Source organism: Peromyscus eremicus, chromosome 15 (genome assembly GCF_949786415.1).
Source record: "Peromyscus eremicus chromosome 15, PerEre_H2_v1, whole genome shotgun sequence".
Lineage (NCBI taxonomy): Eukaryota > Metazoa > Chordata > Mammalia > Rodentia > Cricetidae > Peromyscus > Peromyscus eremicus.
The window spans coordinates 86799245-86822123 of record NC_081431.1 but is presented as its reverse complement, the minus strand read 5'-3'; the positions used below and the strand labels follow the sequence as shown (position 1 = coordinate 86822123).

The 22879-nt window shown below is 40.9% G+C and overlaps 1 protein-coding gene across 1 annotated transcript; it reads right to left on the bottom strand.

The window, feature by feature from the left end:
* Nucleotides 1-5496: 5496 nt before the first annotated feature.
* Serpinb12 (serpin family B member 12) lies at nt 5497-15693 on the bottom strand. The gene is made up of 7 exons (XM_059281197.1): nt 15526-15693; nt 13144-13278; nt 12720-12857; nt 11384-11501; nt 7993-8135; nt 6859-7026; nt 5497-5901 (listed from the first exon to the last, which is right to left on the bottom strand). The coding sequence occupies exons 1-7, from the start codon at nt 15691-15693 to the stop codon at nt 5497-5499; spliced, it is 1275 nt and encodes a 424-aa protein (XP_059137180.1).
* Between the last annotated feature and the right edge of the window lie 7186 nt (nt 15694-22879).

The following is a 22879-nucleotide window of genomic DNA, read 5'->3' as shown; positions in this document are numbered from 1 at the left end:
CATGACTCAACATTTTTTTTGAGACAGGGTTTCACTATGTAGCTCAGACTAGCCTCAAACTTACAGTGACCCTTCTGCGTTAGCTTCTAAGCCTTGGGACTAGAGGCATGAACGACAATGCCTGGCTACCATTTCTGATTTCTTTCCGTTTCTATTTACTTAGCTTCCTGCTCTGTGTTTTATAGATGTCCATTGAGCACTCATTCAGCTTACACTTTAGCCCATTCTGTTATGCTGCTCAGGCCACTGTCCATCTATGCTAATAAAATTCATAGTAAGAATGAATCCTTAGTGAATGTTATGACTACCATTTTTATATTTTTAAGTCTTTTGTTTCATCTATAAACTCTGTTGAAGCTGATTTCCTTCTGTTACTACTTCCCTCTAATATTGGGTAAGTCTAGGGGACAGGCTGATCTTTGTATGTGTAATCCCTCATCAAACCGGATGAATACCCTTAGGGGCTTGGCCTCAGCCTGCCTTAGAAATTTAAGAGTGGGAGAGACTGTATGTGCTTCCATTTAAGTGTATTATTGGCTCACAAATTTCCTTGGGAACTTCTCCTCTCCCTTGAGATTGCCAGGTACCACTGTACCACCACGCTCCAGCAGACACACTGATCCGGCCTTGTCACAAAGGTCTGTGCTATTCACTATCTAACGCACTGTAGTACTTCAACTGCAGTCCTGAAACCGGCCATCACGATGGTACTCTGCACTTTCCTTGAATGTTCCATACTGAACTTCAAGGACACTGGCACTCTAAACCCAGATTCTACTCCTACACCCAAAACTTTAGGGTAAGTTCTGAGCTCTCATAGGTCAAACGGGTAAAACAAAGAGATGAAAATGAATGACTCCGTGTATCCTTGATTTTTTGCTTAGTAGGATGCATGGAGTAATGGTTATCAACTGAGTAACAGCCAAGCTGGTCCAAATCCAGATTCAAACATTTGCTTCCTGCATGATCTTGGTCAAGTTATCGACTCTCTGTACCTCAGTTTGCCACCTGCCCACTCAATGTGAATAATAAGAGTGACCAAATCTCACAATGAGGGAAAGGAGTGAGTGACTGATAGCTTGATAGAATGAGGGTCACCAACACTGCCACACAAGTAACACAAGAAGTATTAGGCTTATCGCAGCCCTAAGTCAGAGAGTTTGTGGCTGCACTATTATCCTGAAACCTGAAACTCATCTCAAACATGGAGCAAACATCTAAAAAAACATGGGTGCTAATGGGAAGAGTCGTGGCTGCTGACAGCTTTAGGGTGGTAAGAATTCTAAATAAGGGTTTCTTCTTGTGAGTGTAAATTGAGGATGTGTTTTTACTGGACCAATTTCTTGGCTGGATTTTTAGTCTTTGGCTACATTAGAGTCTACTCAAACAGCACGTATTTTGTTTTAATTTCTCTGATATTTACAGCACAGGTGTTAGGGTTAGTCATACCCACATTTATATACACAGAAATATAAGAGAATAATTTTCTATTGGTTTGTACACAAAAGTCAACTCGGCTCTGAAAAGTTTTAAACGTGTGTTTCCTCTTCAAAACTACAAACTAGGTTTTTTTGTTCTCCAAAATCCAACACAAAATAAATGTTTTGAACTATAGATGTAGTTAGACAGAAATTGAAGGGAGAAAGTGGGCTGGGTATGATCAAAATTTATTTTAAACATGTATGAAATTCTCAGAGAATAAGTAAAAATATGTTTAGGCCCATACAATTTTTATCTTTTATATATAAAATATTTTGGTCACAGTTCACATCCTTACATCTTTATCAAACTTTTGTCTGTAAAGTTTCTTGGCATGTCTATTTTTCAGGAACATCATAATTCTTGGATTTACTTCCTGGTGTCCATCTATCTGTCTCTGTCTCTGTCTCTCTCTGTCTCTCGCTGTCTCTCTGTCTCTCTCTCTCTGTCTCTCTCTCTTTCTCTCCCTCGTGTGTGTGTGTGTGTGTGTGTGTGTGTGTGTGTGTGTGTGTGTGAAGATCAAAGGGCAACTTCAAGTGTTGGTCATCTCCTTCCTACTGTTCTGAGACTGGGTCCTTTGTTGTTATCCACTGTGGTGCAGAGAATTAGTTGAAGATAGGTTATATATTTTTATGCTGTGGAATATTTGTTTAATGATACAAAGATATGTTTCATTCTTTTATGTTGCATTTGTTTAAATCTGTGAAGCTGTATTACTTTGCCTGTCTAAAACACCTGATTGATCTAATAAAAAGCTGAATGGCCAACAGCCAGACAGGAGAAAGGATAGATGGGGCTGGCAGACAGAGAGAATAAATAGGAGGAGAAATCTGGAATGAAAGATTGAAGGAGCAAGAAAAGAAGAGGGAGGGTGGGCGGTGGTGATACATGCCTTTAATCCCAGCACTTGGGAGGCAGAGGCAAGTGGATCTCTGTGAGTTCAAGGCCAGCCTGGGCTATAGAGTGAGTTCCAGGACAGGCTGGAAACCCTATCTCAAAAAAAGAAAGAAAGAAAAAGAGAAAAGAAAAGAAAAGAAAAGAAAAGAAAAGAAAAGAAAAAAGAAAAGGAGAAGGAGAGGAAGACATCAGGGGCCAGCCACACAACCACCAATGAAATAAGAAAGAGAATGGTATGTAGAATAGAAAGAAAAAGGTAAAAGCCCAGAGGTAAAAGATAAATGGGATAATTTAAGTTAAAAAAAGCTGGCTAGAAACAAGCCAAGCTAAGGCTGGGCATTCATAAGGAAAAATAAGCCTCCATGTGATTTGTTTGGGAGCTTGGTAGCACCCCCTCCCCAAAAGATTAAAGTAACAACAACCAACAATACCACTGTATACACCAGACTAGCTACCCTGAGAACTTCTGGGATTCTCTTCCATTTCCCCTTGTGCAGTAGAACTCATCTAGATGCACCTGCTGTGTATCCAGCTCACTGTGTGTTCTGGAGATCTTCACACTCATGAAATGTGCTTTGCCCAGTGGTGCCGTCTCCCCAAACCTCTTATCCTTTTATATCTACAACTCCCACTATTTCCCATAAATTCTAAGAGTAACATTCTTACTTGACTTATTTCACTAGTCATATTTTCCAGTGGGTTATTTTTCTTTCCTTTTTTTTTTTTTTTGGAGGAAAATTCAGAATTGCATTGGCTTGGAAACCACCTTGAGCCTCCTGTGTAGAATTCTACCACTGAGAAACCAATGCTTCCTCTTTCTCACCTTTAAAAACTTACATTAATGTAAAACTTACTAAGTCTTACATTACAATGTTATTTCTCAAGCAGTTTTATATCTTAGCACAGTTTATCTTTATGAGTTCAGTTATATTTGAGACTGGTACTCAACTGCAGATCTAAGAAATCCACTGAGCCAACTGCTTATCTTCCCATTCTGCTGCCCAGGTTGAAACAGCCTTGAGCTAATGATAGGGTATTTTTTAAAGTACTACACATGCAAAAGAAATAAACAGTAATTACATGAAGTGGCAAGTTCCAATTTGCCCAGTTCAAGAAAAAAACTTGAGGAGGTGTTTGATGGGGAAAAGATGCAGTAGACAAAACAAGAATCAGAAAGAGGAGATGGGTCACAATAAAATCATGGAGAGTCTGAGGCAGCATTAGAGGGCCTATTAAGGCCTCTGTATCCAGAGTTTTCTTACCAAACACTATTATCATCAGGAAGCTGCATCACTCCATTTGTTCCTCCTGTCAACACTGCTGGATGAGGGAACTGTGCACTGGAAAATGGAAGAACTAATAATCATGATTGTCATGACCTACTTGTGTCCTAGCAGTTACACAGTCCACTGATCTGAAGGTTCTTTCTGTCTCCAGGGAGTCAATCTTGGCAAATCCTTCCTAGACCTAGAGAGATGCCTCAAGAGTTAAGAGCACTTGTTGTTCTTCCAGAGGACTTGGGTTTGGTTTCTGTCATCCACGTGTTAGCTAACAACCATCTATAACTCCAGTTCCAAATGATCCAACAACACTCTCTTCTGATCTCTATGGACATTGTACACACATGGTGCACAGATATACAAACAGACAAAGCACCCATATACATAAAATAAAATAAATAAATCCTTAAAAAGAGTGAGCTCTTTCCTTCCTCAAAGTGCCTAGCATTTCAAATTGTTTTGTTCTGTAAATAAATATAAAAGGTGAGAAGTCTGCATGAAGAATGTAGAGATTGTTTCTCACAGCAGAGAGAAATCTTCATGAAGAATGTGGGGATTGTTTCTCACAGCAGAGAGAAGTCATAGGAAAGAAGGAGGAGGTCAACCTCAGATCAGGCCAAGGTGACCAGCTTCCTGAAAAACCTGCTGCAGCCACCCTTCCCCTGTATAATGGTAACTTGAAGGAGAACAGTCACTACACAGGGCAGGAAAGCTGGACCACACCAAGAGTGCTTGTTAGAGCAGAGCCTGACCAATTCCCCTTGTTGGAAGTGCCAGTGGTCATACCAGAGCATCCAGGTAAAGCAGAGGTCATGAACTCTAAAGGTGGAGGCCCAAGAACATGCATTCATTCATCTTTTAGTAGCCTGGAACTTGACATGAAACCAAAGTTTTCCTGTAAAGGCTTTTTGTACACACTGTTGCCAATCAAGGACTGTTCTCATTGTATGCCCAGCATTAGGTCTCTAGAAGATTAAATAAGTTCATGTCAGAAAGAATAAACAGAGGAGAGGGTCTCCCAGCCATCCATAATGGTGGCTAGTTTCTTCCCCAGCCTCAACACTCTAGTGTTTAGGAGAAGCTAGCTATAAACGAGTATTCTCTGAGGGAGAGCAGATAGAGGGGAGCTCATGGTAATGATGCCTAACGGGCATGATTACAAAAGAATCCTTATAGAAAACTAATACCAAACCTTTAGAATAGATTTGCCACTTTCTTGAGTCATGGTTAAACACATAAAAGAAATGTCATTCTCCTGTGAAACGTGAGTATTGGCTGGGCCATGCGCACATCCTTGAGGCATCCCTTAAATAAGTCTCTAGCTTATATCTTCTCTAGAGTGAAAAGATATCACAGGACATCTCCATGCAGTACAGCACATACGAAAAGGGGTCACGAGTCTTGCCTAGGGGGTACCCATGATTATAACTACTCTAGAAGTAGAACCAAGTTTCCCAATGCATTTACTCACATTCTGAGTTTGCAGTCTCTCAGAATCGTCTAAAGACAAACTTACAATATTTCTTCATAAGGAGGGAGGTAACTTAAATAAAAGTAATACCAGTCTGCATTGTGTTGACCTCCAAATCATAGAGGGTGAATTTATATGCTTAAAAGTTTAGAGCAGTAAAGATTAGAGGTACAGTAAGGCTACTTCATTAACAGACAGGGGAGAACTGGCTTCCGGTGACAGAGGTTTTCAGGACAAAGCTCGGGAGAGGCTTGAGGAACTGAGTGTGCTCCCGTGACAGAAGGCGGTCAGGAAAAACGCAAGTGCCATGTTTTACAAACGGGAAACTAAGCTGCCATTCACCTCAAGCACCCAAGAGCCAGAGGGTCTTCAAGGACAGTAGACCCTGCCACAGAAAAGAATTGTGTGGGTTGGGTTGTGTCGGATAAAAAAGAGAAAAGGGTGATCGGCATTAAATTCCACCCAGGATGGAAGGGACTTTTCCGCAGCCACAGCCCCGCTGGCTGCGGCTGCCTCTGTACCCATCTCATCCACCTCCACAAAGCTCTTGTGGATAATTTTGGACAAATGCAGATTGGGACTCTTAGAGATTCCAGTCAGGTCAGCCTTAGTTTCATCGAAGATGTCCTTAATGCCCATGTCTTGTAGAACAGAGTTGAGATCGTAGCTATCTTCCATGATGAACTGGGGGAAGGAAATGGCTACTGATTCTTCTGGCATATTTTCTGAGCTACTCCAGGCCATTATTTTTTCATGGCTTATTTTGTTTTCAAGCTATAAGAAGAAAAAAAATATATTTAATGTCAGATTTTAAGCCAGCAAAAGTATCTAAATTACTTCAAAGTTCCTGAGTTAATCTGTTTTAATAGACAGACATATACACTCCAAGGACTTTCTCTAAACCTCAAAATAAGTTCATTTCAATCTTTCCTATCTAGACTTTGTTTAAATTTCCTCTCTTGAAATTACAGGATAAGCAGCATCCTGGGGCACTTTGAAATTTGGCAGGTTCATGCTCAAAGACCAGAAATAATCAGTTGAGTAAGCTCAGGCCAGCCCTGCCACTATGAAGTAAAATTTCCTTCTCCATAAAACAAAGGTAATATGCTAAGACTCTTATGAGGGCTAAACAAAGTGATGCATGTAATGTACTTAGTATATATTAAAATAATGCTGCTGTGTCATATATTTTGAACAATGGTGGTTACTAAAACTACCATGTTGATATCTCTATCCATCTATTGTCTATTTGTTTATCTTTCTCCCTATCTTCTCTTTGCCCTTCTTCCCAGGACAGAGGTATCTGGGCCTCCCCAGTATTCATTGGTTCTTTTCTTATAGTATCAGTATTTCTACTCCTACCAAATAGCATGTTTCTGAAACACTTCCAGCTAAACACCTAAATATGGCAGAGGCCAAAGGTCAAGCTATTTTATGAGAAGGAGAAGCTGTTTCATTTGTGGAAATTCTCAAACTACTCAGCATCAAGATTCTTTGGTCTGGAAAGTTATTACAGAAATCTGTGAATTTGAGGGGGAAATCTCTTGTTCTGACATTGCTGGCATTTGCTCATTGTGTTGAAACAATTAAAAAATGAATATCCAATCTCCTTCAGATTCCACATGTCTCTAATGTGTCTAGTGGCTGAGATAGCATCCTCCTTGGATGAGGGATGCTAGTGCTACTCCTCAGTGATGGGGAATGTGTATGGGTGTGACAATGAAGCTGTACCTCTTGCAGACTCTTCACATTGTCTTCTGAGCAGGATGGAAGAAGAACCAACATGCTGAGCTTCCCCATGGTGTACTTCATTTCCAGGATCTGGGCCTGCAGCTCCTCGATGAAGCCAATTCTAAAGCGACCCTTCTGATTCATCATCTTTACTGTCTTCTTCTCATTCTGCAGTGGACATGGAGGTAATCACAAAAGACCGTGGAGAGCTCAAACACCCATGGCCTCAACATCGATGAAAACAAACCATGGTGCCTCAAAAAGGGAGGGATCTGGCCCGGAAGTCCAGAGTCAAGCCAGTGACCCAACCTAAAATATCCCTCTGCCTCCCAACCAATCACTTTATCCTCACGTGCCCTTCATCAGTTCCTTAGCTCTCGAGACTACTTACTGCTAGATTTTCAACCCAATTATCTCCCACACCCTAATTCAGCCAAAGCAAGCCCAGAAAGCATAGAGTCTTCAGTGTACATCCTGATAATATTCAGGAACTACCTGGCTGATCTGCTCTCTTTCCTGAACTGCCAACAACACTCAGATCACTTTCCCCAGGAAACATATACTCAGTGTTTACAGACAAGGGGATAGAGGATAGATAAATCTAGAGGGAGATGGCCGAGAATGAGGGTAGAAAATTTAGAGGTAAGTTTTGTCTCTTATCTGAACAAATTCAACATGAAGAGGCCCATCTCTTTTCTTAAGTGTATACGTTTGTTTTGTTTTGTTGTGTTGTGTTGTATTTCATGACAAGGTCTCAATATGCAGCTCTAGATTCCTGGTATTCTTTATGTAGACAAAGCTAGACTTGCACTTGTGGTGATCCTCCTGCCTCTACCTCATAAGTGCTTGACTTTTAGACATGTGCCAGTCTACACAAACTTTTAATTGATTAACAGATTATATGTATTTAGTGTGTATGTAATGTTCTGAAATTTGTGTGTGTTGCAGAATAGCTTATTTAAAATGTTTAGTGAACTTTGGGTACTGCCTTTGGTAAAACACAAAATGTTTATTATAATTGTAAGCCACAACTCACAGATCTAAGCATTATGTTTAAGTCTAAGCACTACTGATCACCATTAGCAGAGATTAGGAATGGACTACCTAGAAACTGCAGGCTAATACAGTAAGTACCTCACGAAGAGAGAACGGTGCATCAACAGTCTTCTCACAGTCGAAGTCTTTCTCCCACTTGGCCTTGAAGTAGACAGCATTCACTAGCACCAGCACAGTCGCATTATTAATAGCATCCTTGCTGAACATTTCCTTGATTTTACCTAGAAAAAAAGAGGTGACAGAGAATAACCTGAGCTTGTGTTGCATGAAAAGTATTCATGGAGACATTAGAGAGTGCCTCACTCAAGATCTTACCCAAGGAACCTAGAGGGTATGGGGGTCTTGAAAAGGAGTAGGAGTTGTTGGGGGAGAAGTCTCACTCCCCTGGAGGAAGACCCAATTCAGAGCACTGGGAACAAGGGTATCTTCTCTGGTTCACTTTTGGTTGCAAATTGCCACCAGATATCTATGGTCTATGTTTCATACTATATATCTAATCACCTAACTTTTATAATTTCCTGGATAGAATAACTACAGTATAAACTTCCTTTCTCTAGCATTTTTTGAAGTTCAGTATGTGCTGTCTCATATAAACAGATAGGTGCGCTATAGACAGACAGATAGATAGGTAGACATATAAACAGACAGACAGACAGACACACACACACACACACACACACACACACAGCCATAGTGTAAAGCCTACTTTGTAGAAGTTTCTACATCCTCTTTCATTTCAGCTCAAAGGAAGAATTCATTCAGTTTTGTAAACACATGTTCATTTGTGGAAGTGAGTACCTTCTAAACCCCACATAGAGATTAAGCCTTCAAAAAGTATGATAGCTGTCCCTTCTTAATGGAGTGATTTTGCTGTAAGCAATGAAAGGAGACACCAAATAGTTAAAAAGGAACAAAGTGAGCTAGCACTGATCCTGGGTCCTTCCATCTCTTGGACCAGCTCTCATTTGGGCACCCTCCATTATAAAAGAATACTAAGGAGAATGAGAAGCATCCCTAAAAATGACAGGAAGTGTTCCTTGCCGTCATCAAGCACTAGTCCATTACAAGACACATCTTTTCTACCTTAAATCACCAGCCACTTTAATGCATGATGAGGTCTTAATGAGGAAGGATCATTTTATATTGAGAAAGGCTGTACATAGACAATATACCATGTCAACATTAACTACACTTAATATACATCAGGAAAGCTAACTCAGTAAAGAGATAATATATATTAGGGTTCAGTCAGGATTTCTTCACCAAACCACTACTCTCTTGATAGCTGACTAGAACCTTAAAAGAGCAGGAATTCCGTGACACACAGAAGAGGAGGAGTAAACAATTGTGGGATTTAAAGTTTCCCCTACGGAAACACTATTCATAAGCTGGCCTTAACTCCATGTTAAAAGCACAGGGAACAAGGAGTATGAGCCTCCAAGTGGAAGAAAGAAATAGGAAGTATTGCACCAAGTACCAAAAGCAACTAATAAACCAACCATTGTGGTTCCCTGGCTGTCAGTCCATCAAGAGTACAAGGGCCCTGAGTCAAGTCTCACTTCAGATAAACCACCTTTCCCTCTGGTTCTCCAAAGGTCATTCATTGAACAAGCATGTCTCCAACCCCACACACCCTAGTCACCCCCTTCTCACACTCAGGCCTGAGATGAAGAGTTCATTTTTTTAAAGTATGCATGCACAGGTAGAAGTGAGCTCTCTAACACTTAGAGATTCAGGCACAAACCCTGCCTTCATTCTTAATGACTGACAAGAAAGACCAAATGTTGCTTCCCCCATAAAACAGAGGCTTGAGTTGGTTAGAGTCTCTACCATGGTGATGGTGTGGAAAGTCGAGAGGGAGATGAACAAAGGAGCAAGTGAGCTACAAATGAACAAAAAAAAATGGAAAAATGACTTAGGTTTCTCCCCTATTGACTGAGTTCATAATCAACTGCAAAGTGAAGAAGTCCAACTCTTGTTTAATATGCTTATTATTAGAATTGATGAGAAAAAACTGCATACATACACGAGTTTTATTTGGCCATAAAGAAGAAAAATATGTTATTTGCAGCAAAGTGGATGGATGTGGGTGTCATCAAGGTAGGCAAAATAAGCAAGGCTCGGAAAGACAAATAGCCCAGGCCTCCTCCCCTATGAGGTTTGAGTATACATGACATGAGGTGGGCCTGTGAGTTAACAGGGCTCTAAAGGGAGAAAGGACGGGGAACGAGTGGGTGACCGGGAAGAGAATATAAAATACTGCACGCTTTCTCTCCTATAGTGAATCTGAAGTCATAGATGACAGGATGTGGAGGCAGGACTGACGATTTCAGGAGAAGGAGACCAACAGGAAAGAGAAGGGGAGGAGCTGGAGTGGGTGGGCAGATACTAACAAACTACAATGATATATACACATACATACATCAAAATGTCATTGTGGAAATATTTTTATACACTAAATTAAAAAATAAATGTAAATCACTTCCCTGTCTTAAACTCCCAAATTTCCCTTCATTCTTAATTTATCATGTAAAATTATGCTGAAAGCATATATACACGGGTAGATACATATTTAGTCAATCTCTTTCTATATTAATTCTAAGTATATATAATGCATTAAGAGTGCTACTGTAGCAGGGCGGTGGTGGCGCATGCCTTTAATCCCAGCACTCGGGAGGCAGAGCCAGGCGGATCTCTGTGAGTTCGAGGCCAGCCTGGGCTACCAAGTGAGTTCCAGGAAAGGCTCAAAGCTACACAGAGGAACCCTGTCTCGAAAAAAAAAAAAAAGAGTGCTACTGTAGCTTTCAACATTATAATTTATTTTTGTTACGTGATAGATATTGTAAGTAAAAGTAGAGTCCTCAGTAACTCAACTACATCGAAGAACTCCAGTTTCAAATGGATATTTTGTAGAAAAGATGAGCTTTGGTCCTGTGGACAGAGATGCATTCAGTGCTGCAAACAGTGATGTGATATCAAGAGACAGAGCTTCACTCACACCATTCAAAGGAAAGCCCGTGATAAAAGCATGGGAGTACTAAAACGGACTGAAAAGTCATGGGCCGGCAAGATGGCTCAGAGGGTAAGGTCACTGGCTAATAAGCCTGACAAGCCGAGCTAAGTCGTAGGATCCACATGGGAAGAGAGAACTGGTTCCTGCAAATTATCCTCTGCCAACCACATGTCAAGCACATGCCCACATGAACACATGCATACACACACAATAAATAAATGTCTTCAAAGACCAGAGATCCTAGGAGGAAGAAAAGCAGAAACAAATTACAGAAGTGTCTAAGCAGCTGCCACCCTGGATGTGCCCAGCATCGTCTGCTGCTGTACAGCAATGAACTGTGAACACACACCACAATGAACTGTGAACACACACCATGCATGCAAACACCAGCCCCAGATGAGCAGCCTGCAAAGTGTGCCCACTGCAGTTTCAGCCTCACTGCTAGGCCTTTCTTACCTTGGCATTGACTTTCAACCCAGAAGTTAATCTCTTGTCTCGACTTCTCAGTATCCCCCCGGAAATCTACACTTTCAAACGTCGTGTGGTAGAATTGAGTTACACCATCTGAGTACTCCTGTTCAATTCAAATACATGGGAAAGGGCACGACAAAGTCATATGGAGGTGCTGGCCGTTAGGATGAGATGGGGACAAGAAGCCCCTGAAAAAGAAGTTCCTTGTCACCTAACATCGAGGGAGCGGCCACCTTAATGTTCATGGGCTTTCTGTTTGGGAGATGGCAAAGTTTCATGTAAAGCATAATAGTTCGTTGTGAATATAGGTAATTCCACTCACAAAAAAACTTTAAAATGGTTTAGATATTTTTATTCATTTGTATTTTAGCATAATTTTAAATAAATAATGCATTACCAAAAACATTGATGTGTATACCCTTTAATAAATGAATTACATGGGGTTGGAGAGATGGCTCAGTAGTTAAGAGCACTGGCTGCTCTTCCACAGGTCCTAAGTTCAATTCCCAACACCCACATGGCAGTTCACAGCTGTCTATAACTCCAGTTCCAGGGGATCTAAAATTCTCACACCAATGCATATTAAATAAATTAAAAAAATAAAAATAAAAATGAATTGCAAGTGTGGATTTGGCTCTCAAAATTCTAGGGTTTTCTAATCTGGTATAAGATACCAATCTGGTAAGATAATTTATTGTGACGTAAGGTAGGATCTCTGTACCCTTGACTAATCCAGCTCATGCTGTGTCACATCTGCCTCTATTCACAACATCACACTTATTGACAGTGTGGCTCCCTTTCTTGAGACTGGAGCTGAATTGGAGCCTATGCTGCTTCAGGTAAAAGCTACTTAGCCACAGCAACAAGGCCTGGGGCTTTGGGCTCCCAACGGGGTCACCTTTCTTGGCACCATGCACCTTCTGCAAGGAATAGTTCCCATGGGAACCACCATACTAAGGCACAATAAAGAATCTTAGAGCAGTATCTTAAGGGCAGCCAACAGGCAGAAAAGCCGCAAAATATGACTACCATGCACCTTGATTGGGAAAGACAGTCACCTGAGTACCTTACGAAGCTCATGCATGTGTCAATGGGCTGTAAATCAGGTGACCCTTGCTACCCATGCTGTGCCACTTATAAGTGGACTCCTAAACCCAAAATGAAAACTAGGTGGAAAGAGACTGAAGCCTGGGACCTCAGAAAGAAGGTTGCAGTCATGCACCAGTTCATAGCCCCACAGACTATGTTATGTGGAAGGTGAGCCATCTACCTACTCACTTATGGAGCATGCTCTGTAGACACCTCAGTCGCTGTAACTCACCGGGCAGATTGGGAATTCCCGCTCTCCATAGAGTCTGTTGGCCATACTCAGGGTGTAATAAGCTTTGGCTCTGTCTAATCTGGAGAGAAGTTTCCCAAAGTAGCAGGCGAGCAATTCATCCTCATCTGTAGATTCAGCCTAACAAAAGAATGAGCAAATGGTTAAGCACCACTAAAGAAAGGGTATTTTTACAGGAGCAAAGCAGAGCTGGCCAGGGAGATGTCACTGTCCTGTGTTACCAGGTTTGGGGAGGCAGAGAGGAATGGGGGACAACCAAGGACATAAAAAAGGTGTCCTTAGAAAGGGATTTCAGATCACATGAGATTACTACCGACTGTGAAGCCTGCACCTAACCTACAGAATAAGCTCAGCACAGGCAGAATGAGCAAATATGGAAGAGCAGAGTTTTCAGGCAGAGACTCACCTGCTGCTCCTGAGACGCTGGCGTTCGTTTCTGCCCCTCCAGAGAGTTGTCGGATAACACTTCTCTTTTGCTTTTTGAACAGGAATCATTGGGGTCTTTGCTTTCACTCTTGGAAAGTTCACTGAAATGTAACACCTGTGTGATAATGACATAGAGCCTTTCAGACAGCATACAGGATAGAAAGTCAACAAAATAACCAACAATAGTTCACAGAAGTGGGTGTCACTGACACCGCCCTCCTCCTCGGACTACACTTAAGGATGGGAACGAGCTCAGGTGATAGAGTGTTTGCCTAGTGCGCACAGAGCCCTGGGTTCTATCCCCAGCCCTGTGTGAAGTAAGTATGGTGGCACACTCCTTTAATCACAGTGGAAACAGGAAGATTAGAAGTTCCAGATTATCCTCAGCTTCACAGAAAGTTTGAGGCAAGCTCAGGCTACATGACATCTTTTCCAAAACACACAAAAAAAAAAGAAAGAAAAGAAAAAGCTAGAATTAATATAGGCAAACCAAGGAACAAAAGGAATTCACAAGCTGTGTGCCCTTACTAATCTACACTTGGTATGCTCAGTCTTAATTGGCTGTAAATATAAAATACACCTGAAGTCTTGAGGATAGAATAAAAAAACAATGTAAAATACTTCATTAAAATGTATATTGATTATGTATTGGTAAGATATTGTAAAAATATTGAATTATCTAAATTTTATTATTAAACTTAGACTTACCTTTTGAAAATTTTCATGTGACTACTGAAACATTTTAAGTTCATATGTGGCTTTCGTTGTATTTGTATTGGACAGCACTGCTCTGGAGTTTCACGTCAGTCAGGGGAGTGAGTATGACATGAGGCCAGCACCTCAGAGGAAGTGGGGAAGGAGAGGCACACCCCACATTGCTCAGACCCAGGTTATGGAGCTGCATGGAGAACCCAGGCCAGCTGGTCCTAGAGGATGCAAACCCCGTTCTACAGCTAAGTGCTGCTTATGGAACTAGAAATAATGGTAAAGTGAGTACCAGTAATTTCAAGAGCATGATGACCCCAAATAATTCTGCCTTAATCTGTGGGTCCACCTCCTCCGTTATCAATACCTCACCTGTGTGCAGTGTGTTAGAGCCCAGGAAGTAGGAGCCCAGCCTCAGAAGCTCACACTTACTGAAGGGCCAGGGAGCTCCTTTGTCATGTGCACTCACTTATTCTACAGGTGTCTGGTGGGTGCCTACTCCAGCCCTGGTGCTGTTGTAGGACTCTGGGAGATCATGCAGTAATATATAAAATACATAGTAATTGATTACTGTATGCACTCTAATGAGAAGTGCTGTGTGGGTAAATTGACTAGGCTCATTTATGGGATTGGGAGCTTGGATGGAGCATTAGCATTAGAAGATCAGAGTGAGCCTTTCAAAGGTGGTAAACATTGATGAAGGAGAAAGTAAACCAAGGGATTAGGTATACGAGTGTGGCCCCCATAGGCTCATGCGATTGAATACCTGGTCCCTCTTAGTGGAACAGTTTTGAAAGGATACAGATATGTGGCCTTTTGGGAGAAGGTGTGTCACTGGTTACAGGCTTTGAGGTTTCAAGACTTGGACCATTCCCAGTGTGTCCTGTCTGCCTCCTATTGGTTGGTCTTGATGTGCCCTCCCAGCTGTTCCTGCCACCATGTCTCTGCCATCGTGGACTCTGACCCTCTCAAGCTGTAAGCCTCATCAAACGGTGTCTTTTACACACTGCTGTGGTCACAAGATTTGTCACAGCAGTAGAAAAGTGACTAAAACACCGAAGGAAGAGGCACAGGGCAAAGGAACCCAAAGGCCAACGTCAGACTCACTTTCCTTTCACAAGGGACCCAAGTGTCAGGAACATACTGCCGAGGGGAGAACATGGGACGCTTCACAGAAGCAGTGCAGAAGAGATGATAGAGCTCAGAATCCAGGGAGTTCAGAATGTCTGGATTTGGGAGGTTTATCAAAAAGAAAGCCAATGGGATTTTCTGACAAATGAAATTAGAAAGTCCAGGAGGATCTTAAGCTACTGGGTAAATATCTAGGTCCTAATACACATCTAGTTAATTGGAGGAGAAAGAGAGGAAACGCACTCATATAAAAGCTACCAACAATATTGGTATCAATAACTGTAGAGAGAAAGAGTGACAGGCGTAAATAAAGAGGTGAAGAGATAAAGGTGAACAGGAAAAGCTATCAGGCAGAGAGGCTAGGGAAGTCCCATATGAAAGATGAATAGAAATGGAACCTTAGAGGCTTCCAAGCCCAAGTGCTGAGAGCAGTGAGCAACTCCAGCTCACCTGAGACTCAGATCAGCTTCCTATGCAGGCAGACCCAGGATGCAGGGCCTTGTTGAGCATCCTTCTGGATACATACCTCATCAATCTGACGTGCACTATCACCTCGTGCTCCCAGGCGGACCATACCAAAGGCAGCTGAGAGACTCAGAGGGCAGACAAAGATGTTTTTATGAATATCATCTTTGCTGATCTCTTGGAAAAAATCGAAGCAAAACTTGCTATTTGCTTCAATAAGAGAATCCATTGTAAAACTGGTTACTGTCTAAAAGAAAAAAGAAAACAAAAGTGAGTGGAGAAAAATGGATAAAGAAACAATTCTTATTTTTAATGCCCAAGATATAACAATACATAATTATTTGATGTGTTTATGAAGAACTTTAAAACTGACTTGGAGTGTAGTCCAGTGGTAGAATACTTGCATATGTATGATAAAGAAAGATGAGGGGAAAGGGAGGAAGAAAGGAGAGGAGACAGAAAGAAAGAGAAAGAAAGGATCCAGAAGGAGAAGAAAAAGAAAAGGAGGGTAAAATAGAGGGAGAGAAGGAAAGGGGAGGAAGAGAGGGGAGGGAATGTGAGGGAAGTGATGTGAGGGGAGGGGAAGAACCAGGAAACTAAAGCTATCAACCTTCGCTATTAATAAATGAATTGACGTCTGTATTAATACAGATGGAAGTATCTCCAGTTACAGGCACAACAGAAAGCAATACCACTAGTCCGTTGGCTTAAGAAATAGGAATTTACTATCCCACAACCATAGAAACCAGAAATCCAAAATCAAGGTATCTACCAAGTTGGTTCCTCCTGAGGCTCTTGGCAAAAATTTGCTCCATGCCTCCGGTGTTGTCAGCCATCTTTGCTGTTTCCTGGCCTAGAGAGATACTATTCTAATTTCTGCCTCCATCTTCACAGGGCATTGGTATCTTGTACTTGAATGTGCACATATATGTGTCCACATTTCTTCTTCCACTGACTTGGGACCCTAAACCAGTCTGATCTTGATTACAGCTACAAAGACTGTTTCCAAATGAGGCTACACTCACAAGAGCAGAGGTTAGAACTCAGTACAACAAGTCCACTCACTTCTTTCACTTCATTCAGGTCAAGTAAAGCAGAGGCTAGCGTCAAGTCAGTCTCCCTCCCCCTCCCGAGAGGTGCCGGTTCTGCTTATTTCCCTCAGTGGTCTGTGACTGAGAAATGTCCAGCAAATTGTTATGTGGCATGTCCTCAGTTAATGACCTCTCATCTCTTGAATCACCCTATATACAATCTAATTTGACATACTTTAGCCACTCATCAATACTGTCCAAGAGGTAACAGAGCTTGAAAGCCGCCACGGTACAGAGGCTATTGACTTTAATTCTTTTTTGACACCTAACACCACAGGTAAAACAGAACTAAAGCAGGAGGCTGACTTCCCTAACAACAATTCCTCGCCTCGCCCTCAATCTAGTCTAGAAACACCAGCAGAATGGTATTTAGATCTCACCCTCCCTCTGAAACAAAATGTTTTTTCTTCTTCTCTTTGCTTATGGACCTGTATATTTCCAACACACAAATGTAAGACATTGAACACAGAGTAAGCATTAGAAGTAGTTACTGTACTGAAGGCAGTGTGCATGCTGGCCTAAGATCTTCCCAGTTTGCTAGAAGCTCATTATGTATATGAAACACAACTCAAAAAGATCCTAGGCAAGTTAAAACAAAAGACTGCCTGCCTGACGTGTGCCAGATACTTCACATACAGGCGCTTTCATCCTGGAATTCTGCAAAGTAAACCCCGTCATTCCTCTATTACAGAGCAGAGCATTGAAGACGCAAATCACAGGTGTCCATGTTCACATGAACACTATGACACTGCCCTGCTTTCACTGTGTCACGCTTCAGAAGGCCAGGTTGATGCACACACACCCCTGCACACTGTGCATTCACTTCCCCTAAGTGGAAGTCTGTATTCAGTATTAAAGTTCTTTTTCTTCCAAATTTGTAACAGATTTGTTCTTCTCACTCCTGCTCCTGACTTTGGGTTTGAGATAAATTTTGTATTTTAACACTATCTGCGGCTCAAGCGGCCAGCCCTATACCCATGTGCATACAAAAAACACTAACTGAACTCAGTAAGACACATATTTGAAGAGAAGGACATGGATTTGAAGGGAGTTATGGGAGCACAAGGGAAGAACTGAAGGGCAAGGGAGAGGTAGGTATGATCACAATGCCTTGTGCCCATGTGTGCAATTCTCAAAGAAGAGGTCATTTGAGGTTGGTTTTAGTTTTGTTTTTATTTTTTGCTTTGCTTTGTTTTGCTTTGATTTTCAGGAGCAATCCTCCCGAGAAAGTGGGCATTTTTTCAGATAATATGTGTTCCGGGTGTCTTGGTAAAGTCATTTTGCCTCAGAAACCTGTCCACTCACTTGCTGGGAAAAACCTTCACATTCACTAGTTACTTTAAATTCAGCTTCCATTAGCAATTTTGTAGCAAGTTTACTCGTGAAGTAAAGAATGGATGCCAGGGGCCTGAGTTGAGGGGATTTCACAGGTTTGATTTAATCATAACCCCACTTTTTTAAGGAAAAAAAAAACAGCCTAATGCCTCTAAAGCCTCGATTTGCTACATTTGCTCCAGGCAAAACCTTCAGTGTGGATAGAGGAGGCAGTGGCCACTTTGGCTGTCTGTTCACTACTCACCAAAGAAGACAGTAATAGCAGAAAGAAGGTCTCAGAGGGGACACTGAATGATCTGATCCTGGCTGGCAAAGGTCTCAGCCTGGTGAGTGGCCACGCTACAGATGCCCTATACCACTCTGGCCATCAGGATGAGTGTTCATTCCCAGCAGTAGTGCACAGAGAGCTGAGGGAACTGAAGCCTCCCTGCTTTAGAAAGAACATGACTGTTCATGTAGACCAACTCCCTTCTTGTCAGAATAAAATAAACGGAGAACAGATGAAATGAAGTGACTTGCACACCACCATGTGTGGGCCAAAAGAAAAGCCAGGCGATGGCCCTCCCCATGCCCAGGCTTGCTCCCTGTTGCAACATCTCTGTTTTATTAGCAGTGTTTTTCACTTGTTTCTAGTGCTCATGCTATCTTGCTCACACTGTGAATATCCTCAAACTGCCTCTACCACCTTTAAAGAACACATCTAGAGATTTTCTGAGCTGCGTTTTGTGATATTCTTGGACTGGCTGATCTCACCCCAGCTTTATTTTCTGAGTATGAAAGGTTTAGAATGCCACACACTGGCTTTCAGCCCCGGGTGTAGTCAGGTAGCTTTAGCACCTCCTTTCAAGGCAGAGTTTGTAACAGAAAAAAAAAAACAGCAAAGTTAATGTCACGACATTAACAAGATGTAAACAGCTATAATATGAAGGTTCTTCCTGGCTTTACACAAAAGTCTAGAATATAGGAAAAATGAACATGTAATAACTTGATTAAGATGTCATCCATGATAACCAACTTCTCAAGGTCTGTTGGTTGGTTGGTTGGTTGGTTGGTTGGTTGGTTGGTTGGTTGGTTGGTTGATCTGTTGGGGATACAGTTTTCATACTTAAAAATAACCTAATTATTCAATAAATATTTATAAAATTCTTGTACTAAGTTAGATACTGTAAAAGGATTAACTGAAAGAGAAACAGTGTCTGCCTTTGAGAAATATTGGCAGAACACATAAAGTTCCCCAAAAACCCAATCTGGTATCTTAAAAGTGAGGAGATTTGGGGAACAATGTCCAGTTTCAGGTAGAAACGTTAGTGGTCTAACAGACTGACTCCCCAAATAGAACAATTATAGTGTTTGCTAATTTCTATGGTATAAATACACCCACTCTGGTAAATTTCAAACTGCCAACAGGACATCACTGTATCCAGGTTTGGGGAGGTTGGAATCTGCTCTCATGAAAAGAAAGAACTAAGTTCCAGGAGACCCTGGGCCCTGAGCATGAAGGAGACTTCTAGGAGATGGTCATGCTCTCTTTCCTGATCTAGGTGTTGCTTGCATGGTGAACATATCTGTATACACTCTTGTGGATTTATATATAAAGGTAGCTTACATTTACATATATACGTTTCATTTTAAAAGGTATTTTAAGTGTATTGTCAGACACGGCAACTAATTTAAGACATTGCTAGTTTGTGTTTAGTACAAGAATGAAGAACTTTGGAAAACTGAGACACAGCACCTCACAGTGAAACTCAGGCTGTAGATACAAGCAGGGATGCTCTCCAAGCACCAAGAGGAAGTGTTTCCCTTTTTACTGTGCAAAACTGTCACTATTCAAAGTGAGATTGCTTAAGTCTAAAGATGACTGATTGCTAGTGCAGGCTGCCTCTTAAGCTGCAACTAGAAAAACTTGAACATGATTTACCCTAGTCATCACTATTTCCAAATATACCTGAAATAACCTTTTAAAATAGTAAAGTCCCCCTAAATTCACTCAGCTCAAGCAATTAGAATACCCTCACCCACAATGACTTTAGAATTTTAGACAGTGTACCCAGTGTCCTACCAATATTGTTTCTAATTCTCAAAAAACAAATCTTGTAAGTTTAGAAATTCATACCCTCAAAGTAAGTGATCAGTAGTATGCAAATCATTCCAGTTGGCCTGGCATCAGCCATTGTCTTCTCTTCCCCATGTCCCTGCCCTCAGCAAACACTGGCACCCGAATGCCACAGCCTGGGTGCCCCATCACCCACCTCTCTGTGATGACTGGTCTGTGTATCTCACCAAGCCAACTATTTGCAGAAAGAACTCCCAGCCTAGAGGTCCATCTTAGGACTTCCTCGAAGGACTTCTGGGCCAAAGGGTCCCTTAGACTCCAGTGTGTCCTCCCAAGACTCTCACAACCATTGCTTGTAATATTGGCCTTGTAAAATCTTTTCATACTGCATTGAAATCTAAATGACTACAGACAGAAATTGAGAGCCCAAGACTGTAAATGACCTTAACCTTAATTGAGATCTTCTTGTGTAACTGCATACCTACTGTCCTCAAGATCACCTCTTTCTGATCATGGCTATATAGAGATGAGGTAACAGATAACTTTTATTCAGAAAATAGCATAAAAACCCATTTGTGTCAATAAAACTATTGTATTTTTACCAATATTTCCAATTAACTGATTCACTATTTCACTTCTAACAAAATATAAAAAATGGGATGGTATAAAATAAACTTCATTCTCAAATTCTAACTCACGACACAGATGGAAAGATGATGACAATGAGAGGTTTGTTCTTATAATATTCATAACTCCATCATCTTTGTTTTCTGTGTATTTTCAGGTCTTGCCATTTCAGTATGCACTTCATATTATACATGCATTATCTGTGAGCATGTGTGCAAATGTGTGCACATGTGTATGTGTATACATGCATTGTGTGTGCAAATGTGTGTATGTATGCATGCCATGTGAGTGTGTGCATGTGACACACATCACCTTCAGCACTCCTCTCTTCAGATTGTGTCTTACACGTCTACACTGTAACTGCTTTTATATTTGTTCTTTTACAGTCATTACAGTTCAATGAATAAATGCACATTTTAAAACCAATGTCTTAATAATGGCCATTTTTTATTAGTTTCACATCTTTCTCTACTATGAAGTGAACATCTTTATAAATACAGTTTTCTCCTCTTTCATCTTATTTCCTCATGACACTTCTTCAGCATGAGATTTCTAGATCAAATAATGTACAAGGTTTTATCTTTCACATTACATCTCAGGGCTACAGATGAAGCACATGAATCATAATCTATCTTCTGATAATATCACTGTTTGTCATTCTTTATTATTTAAAATATAAAAATGGGGTCAAGAGGGCTCAGCTGGGAAAGGTTCTTGCTGACAAACCTGAAGACCTGAATTTGATCCCAAGACCCAAATGGTACAAGAGAGAACTGATACCTAACATTCATTTACACAGTGGCCTGGGTGCATGCACATGCATGCACACACACACACACACATACACACACATACACACACACACACACACACACACACACAAATAAATGAATGTTTTTAAAAGTAAATATACAAAAACAATAGTATTACATTTGGTTGCTGTTCCATTGACGCTTGCTAATGTGGGAACATTTAACCGTGTGTTTTTTTCATTTAGAGATTGTCTGTTAGTTGTTTTTTCATATCCACCTGTCACTTATCTATTAAAGTCATAAAAATGTACTGGCTACATTAACACTTTATGTTATATATACATTATATGTTTCACAAAATCATTTTCCCTAGCTGAGGTTCATCCTTAATTTTACTTCCTGTTATTGCTATTGTAGAATTATTTTTACTCTTATTTATTCAGAATTCTCGATATTTTGGTGCTATTTTGTTATTTCAAAACTGAAATTAACATATCTTAAATAAAATTTTAAAGCATCAATTTCTAATCTTTATAAGAAAATAAATATCCCTTGTATAATTTTATCTATATCTTATGTACTTTAAATTCTTAATATTTTTCTCTAGTTAACAAAAGGATCTTTTAGCCAGGTTGTGGTGGTGGTGGTGGCACACACCTTTAATCCCAGCACTCGAGAGGCAAAGGCAGAAGCAAGCTGATCTCTGTAACTTCTAGGCCAGCCTGGTCTACAAAGGGAGTTCCACATCAGGCTCCAAAGCTCCACGGAGAAACTCTGTCTTGAAAAACCAAAGAAAAAGACCCTTTTCTCACTTACTGTGTTTGGTTTGGTGGGCGGGGTCTGCTGATTTACTGCTTTATGTTGTTTCAATCTTTGTGGTGCTAGGGCCAGAACCAAGGGCTGACCGTGTGCCCTACGGCCGTGCTGTATTCTAGCCCTCTTAGGTGATCTTAAAGTGTCACCACAAGACCTATCGCACCCTTTTTATTTCTTTCTGACTTTTCTATTCATGCAAAGCCCTCTTATACTTTCCACCACCCTTTTCTCCTAAAAGGTCAATTAGTTCCCGTTGTATCAAAGACCATTGCATTTATGTCTCTTTGCTTGTCCTTATTACCCACAAGTACTTGATTTTTATACTTCAGTATTCGCTTCTAAACATAGTTCTCTTGAGGGTGAACTCAGAGTTTTTATTCATCTCTGTACTTTGTCAGTAGACAACACAGTGGCAGTACCTAGAAGCATTTAGCAAGTGTTCACGGATTCATTTGCCTTGTTCCTATGGTAGACAGTTCTAATATCTGAATCTTATGTGGCATTATTCAAGCACATTGACATCTGCTGCAGCTATAATTGGTAGAAGTGTTGAAAGTAGAATCAACCCTTGATTCATTTTCTACTACATTAGAAACAGCTCATATATTAAGTTATACTTCCCTTTATAGGGAAAATGTAAAAGAAAACCAATTAAACTGGATAGAGATTCTAACAATTCAGAATATTCTGAATAAATTTATTCTTTCCTGGTTGACAAGATGACTCACAGTGTGAAGG

What these genes read in the sequence shown, in the direction of transcription:
- Serpinb12 (XM_059281197.1), bottom strand. Translation starts at nt 15,693, where the DNA reads ATGGATTCTCTTATTGAAGCAAATAGCAAGTTTTGCTTCGATTTTTTC. An exon ending in GGGAATTCCCAATCTGCCCG is followed by an intron (nt 11,502 to 12,719) that starts GTGAGTTACAGC and finishes TGAATTGAACAG; the next exon opens with GAGTACTCAGATGGTGTAAC. An exon ending in ATGTGAAGAGTCTGCAAGAG is followed by an intron (nt 5,902 to 6,858) that starts GTACAGCTTCAT and finishes TTCTTCTTATAG; the next exon opens with CTTGAAAACAAAATAAGCCA.